Genomic DNA, 4,742 nt, shown 5'->3' with positions numbered 1-4,742 from the left:
GTGGCGCAAGCGGTTCCGAGCGCGGGAAGGCGGCACGGGCCTGGGCATGATGGCGGGCTCCATGGAGAGATTGGAGACGCTGCCCACGGGCTTCCGCATGCCGTCCATGTCCATGCCGCCCTCCATGTCCCTGATGGGCAAGAAGCAGATCCAACCTGAAGGTGGGTCAGCGTGGCAGAGCGGCCTGCCGGGCACCATCTTTGACTTGACGCACGGCTTGTTAGAATATCCATTCGCATCTATTGGCCTAATGTGCGCGCGCGCGCGAGCGTGTGTGTGTGCGTGCGTGCGTGCGTGCGTGTGTGTGCGTGTGTACTGTATGTGTGTGTGTGTGTGTGTGTGTGTGTGTGTGTGTGTGTGTTTACGTGTGCGTGCGTGCGTGTGCTTGTGTGTGTGTGTGTGTGTGTGTGTGTGTGTGTGTGTGTGTGTGTGTGTGTGTGTGTGTGTGTGTGTATATGTGTATGTATGTGTGTGTGTGTGTGTGTGTGTGTGTGTGTGTGTGTGTGTGTGTGTGTGTGTGTGTGTGTGTGTGTGTGTGTGTGTGTGTGTGCGCGTGCGTGCGTGTGCTTAGCATTCTCACAGCTTGGCCTGACTAACTGCATGCTGTTGTCCTCTCTGTCCCGCTCTGCCACACCCCCCTCTGTGCCACGCCCCCTGTGTGTGCCACACCTCCCCCCACTCTCTAGCTCCTCCTCCAGCACCGCCCAGGCTTGACCCCTCGGCCATACGGACCTATTCATGCTAACTTCTTCTCCGCTTACTAACAGGAGCACTAATGCTAACAGGTAAGCTAACAGGATGTAGCTGAACTGTAGCTATGATGCTAGCACGTAAGGATTCGGACTCTCTTTTCCCTGATGTTTCACCTAGCCAGGTGGGCGTGGTTTTGTGAGGTTAGGTTTAGGCATTGTTTCTGTGAGGTTGGGGTTAGAGTTCTCAACGGGCCTGAAAATTAAGGCCCGGCCCTAACTGGGCAGGCCAGAGGCCCTACCCGGCCTACTAGTTAGCATAAATTGTAGGCCCTACCCTACCCTAAATGTCGGTTCGGGTTCGGGTATGGTCGGGTTCTCATTAATCTATCACAGAGTAATAGTAATAAAATAATAATAAAAATATATTTTCTTTTTTCATTGAGCCCTACCCGGCCCGACTAATTAGCATACATTTTGGGCCCTACCCTACCCTAAATGTCGGGTCGGGTTTGGGTATGGTCGGGTTCGGGCAGACTTTTAGAACTCTAGTTGGGGTTAACGTTAGGGATAGGCTAATATCTCAAGACAGAGAGCAGAATCTGTCAGAAACACTGCCCTAAACATGTAGTGTTGTTGTTCGTAGGAATAAACACAGAAGCAGGTCGGAGGAGGTGGATTAAGAAAGGGGAGGAGTACAAACCAAGTTCCTGTTTCTCCACGAAATGAGTAGGTGGTGACCCCAGAGGCAAAAACAAAGGACAAATTGGGGATTAACCTCGTGTCACCAGGCTTTCTCGGGGGAAAGCCAGGTATTCGTTTACTAAACAGGTTGTTTGATCCGGTCTAGACCGGATGGCATCCTAGACCGGATGGCAGAAGAAGTGGCGTCGCTTTGTTTTGGTTCCCCATTTGTTTCCCCATCCCTATTTAAATGCTGTGTAGTCTTGCCATTCGCTGCGAGTTGGACTAAAAGATGGATATACCAAAAAAACTTTTCAAAAAAATAAGCAAAACCACGCCGCATCAAGGGTTTTATTGGGTAGGTACTAAAATTATGTAATTGAGTGCAGGGAATTGTTTTGGGTTAAAACTGATTCCGGTTTGGTATTTCCTGCCAAAGTGTAGTCCATTTTGACTACAAAATGACATAGGACGCCAGCCGCTCCCGACCGGATCAAAAGCCAGAAATTGGAAGCGATCCCAGGCTAATTAGGGAAAGGCATATAACCACGCCCACCTGGGCAAAACACAAAAGAAAGAGGGAGTCCCGGAAGGACTGGCAGGCTACTTCTCTGAGTTAGTTAAAGGAGCACTTCACCCATTTGCATCCTTATCTTCATATACTTGGTCCTCACTAATTAACTTCTGTCTATACTCACTCTTCGTCTCATTGGTGGGCTGTAGACGCGAGTTCAGAAACCTGACAGCAAATGACATCATCAGTTCTCTCCCTGGAAAGTTAGCATGCTAACCATCGTAAGCCACTGTTCTTGCATTAATAAAAACTAGTCCTGTGCCCGTGGGGTAAGCACAGTTTATGAGGGATTGAATGTAGGAGTCTCAGAAGTAATGTTGGAGATCCCAGACCGGTGCCCGTTCGGCAGAACAGTCACCATTGACGTCCAGTTGTGCAATAACTGTCTGTGATGAAGGCATTGTTTCAGCATGTGGCTGTTACCATGGTGGCGACACTGTTTATTATCAGTGTTGTCAGCATGAAGGCGGACATCATCTCCAAATTTGGGCAACGTTTCAGCATGTGGCCGTAACCATGATCGCAACACTATTTAGTATCAGTGATGCCAGCATGCTCATCTCCAACTTTGGGCATTGTTTCAGCAAGCGGCTGTTACCATGGTGGATGTCAACATGCTCATCTCCAACTTTGGACATTGTTTCAGCAAGTGGCTGTTACCATGGTGGCGACACTGTGTAGTATCAGTGATGTCAGCATGCAGACAGACGGTCAGACGGCAGATGCCGGACGGACAGACATTCGGTAAATTAATAGTTAATAGATAATAATCTGCCTACCAATGATGTCACTGGTAGGTTTCTGAACTGTCCACAGCCCTCGTCTGATGAGACACAGAGCAAGTACACAGAAATGGAGCAATACTAAGCATGGACCTATTATATGAAGATTGAATACGTTATTAACAGTTTGCAAAAAGTAGAGTGGTATGATTAATGCCAAAAGGATAACACAAAAAGCCCTGAGGGCTTGTTTTTATTTGTGGTCCTGTGTATTCAATTCATCAAGACCAAGGACTGACATACAATAATATACAGTAGAAGACATCATTATATAAACGTATAATATGTAGGCTACAGAAACACTATGGTGTTAAAGGAGTAGTTCATCCCCAAAATGTTTTTAGTTTTTTGTCGCATTCCTATAAAGACAATAATTTTATTACAATAAATTCACCCCCATTGAGGGTGCATCTCTCCACTCCGACATGTCTCCTTTCCGACACATGTCTCCATTCCGACACTAACCCTATCTCTAACCCTAACCCTAAACCTAACCCCTATGGGAGTGTCGCCACTCCGACAATAAGAAGTCAATTTCGGAGTGGCGACATGTCGGAATGGAGAGAGCCTCCCCTCCATTGATTCCTGATGGGGACCCAAATGCATTTGGAATCAATGGGGGGGGTAGATTTACTATAATATGTATATATATATATATACTGTATATATATATATATATATATATATATACTGTATATATATATATATATATATATATATATATATATATATATATATATATATATATATATATATATACATATTATCTTAGGAATGCGACAAAATATATATATATTATTGAACTCAAGTTGGTGGGTGTAATCAATCGATAAAAAGTCAAAAACTGCTCCTTTAAGCTCAGAAGTCTAGATAAAGTTGAAAATGGGTGAAGTGGTTCCCTTTAAAGTTCCAGAGGAACTTCACACTAGCTTATAGCGATGCTCTAGTATAGTCAAAATGTTCTTGTTTTACGCATGAAGGCACAGATGGATTAACACTCATGGGGTCCCCCGGGGCCAATTATATTTCTGGGCCCCAAGCGGGCCGGTGCCTTCCAACAGTACTGTTGTCGGAAGGCATTTTGTGGACCTTGTACGCAATTTATCATGCATGACTTACAGTCTATAACCTACAGCAGGGGTTTTCAAAGTGGGTGACGGGGCACCCTGGGGTGCCGTGACGGAAGTCCAGGGGTGCCGCGAGGTAATTTGATGATATTCCGAATTTATTTGGACGTCTAAAAAAGATAGTTTGTATAATTTTAAACTTGAAGTACAAAGTTATTTCCAGTCAGTTCTAACCAAAATGGCCATTATCGCAACATTTTCCATAATCATAATCTCGGGGGGAATAATTACAAAAATGTGCTTATATGGAGTTGAATGAATGAATTTGAATGTACAACGCAAATCTGATTTACTCAATAAAACACAAATTCATTCAGATGTTGTCTTCATCTTATGATCATTAATTAAGATTAAAACAAATTGTTAGATCATACCGTTATGCTAAAGGTAATATTAAAATATGGCATAAATATAAGTTGCTGGGAGTGAAAATTATGAATAAAATATAGGGGTGCCTCGGATGAAAAAAGTATATTTTGGGGTGCCCTGAGCCAAAAAAGTTTGGGAACCCCTGACCTACAGCAGTGGTTCCCTATTTTTATGTTTTTTTACGAAAACATCATAAAAGGGTAATTTGGAATAAACTGGTAGTCAAGGGCCTCTGTGTACTGGCCTCCAGGGGGGGGCAACGTTAATCCGTCAATGCATGAAGGTTAAACAAGCAGGTGTTAAAATCCCCCCCATCTCTCTCTGACAGCTTGTATCCCTCTCTCTCCCTCCCTCTCTCTCTCTCTCTCTCTCTCTCTCTCTCTCTCTCTCTCTCTCTCTCTCTCTCTCTCTCTCTCTCTCTCTCCCCCAGTGCAATCTCATTACCTGTACGGACACATGCTTGCGGCCTTTCGAGAGTGATATGCCAAATGTGGGAGAGAGAGCGAGACCTGTGGCT

The 4,742-nt window shown here is 44.9% G+C and overlaps 1 protein-coding gene across 1 annotated transcript in view; it reads left to right on the top strand.

Moving 5' to 3' along the window:
- Nucleotides 1–4,742, top strand: part of ppfia4 (PTPRF interacting protein alpha 4) — a gene marked incomplete at its 5' end in the record, with an annotated part of 141,805 nt that extends 137,063 nt beyond the window's left edge. Inside the window, 3 exons of the mRNA XM_080728827.1 lie at nucleotides 1–161; nucleotides 687–785; nucleotides 4,656–4,742. The exon at nucleotides 1–161 is cut by the window's left edge and continues 35 nt beyond it. Of these exons, the coding sequence (XP_080584953.1) occupies nucleotides 1–161; nucleotides 687–745 (220 nt within the window). The 3' untranslated portion in view covers nucleotides 746–785; nucleotides 4,656–4,742. The remainder of the gene's footprint in view (nucleotides 162–686; nucleotides 786–4,655) is intronic.

The sequence above is a fragment of the Nannobrachium achirus genome (assembly GCF_963921795.1).
Source record: "Nannobrachium achirus genome assembly, chromosome: 6".
Classification (NCBI taxonomy): Eukaryota; Metazoa; Chordata; class Actinopteri; order Myctophiformes; family Myctophidae; genus Nannobrachium; species Nannobrachium achirus.
Note: the sequence above shows the minus strand (reverse complement) of the source record. Positions and strands in the feature narration are given on the sequence as shown.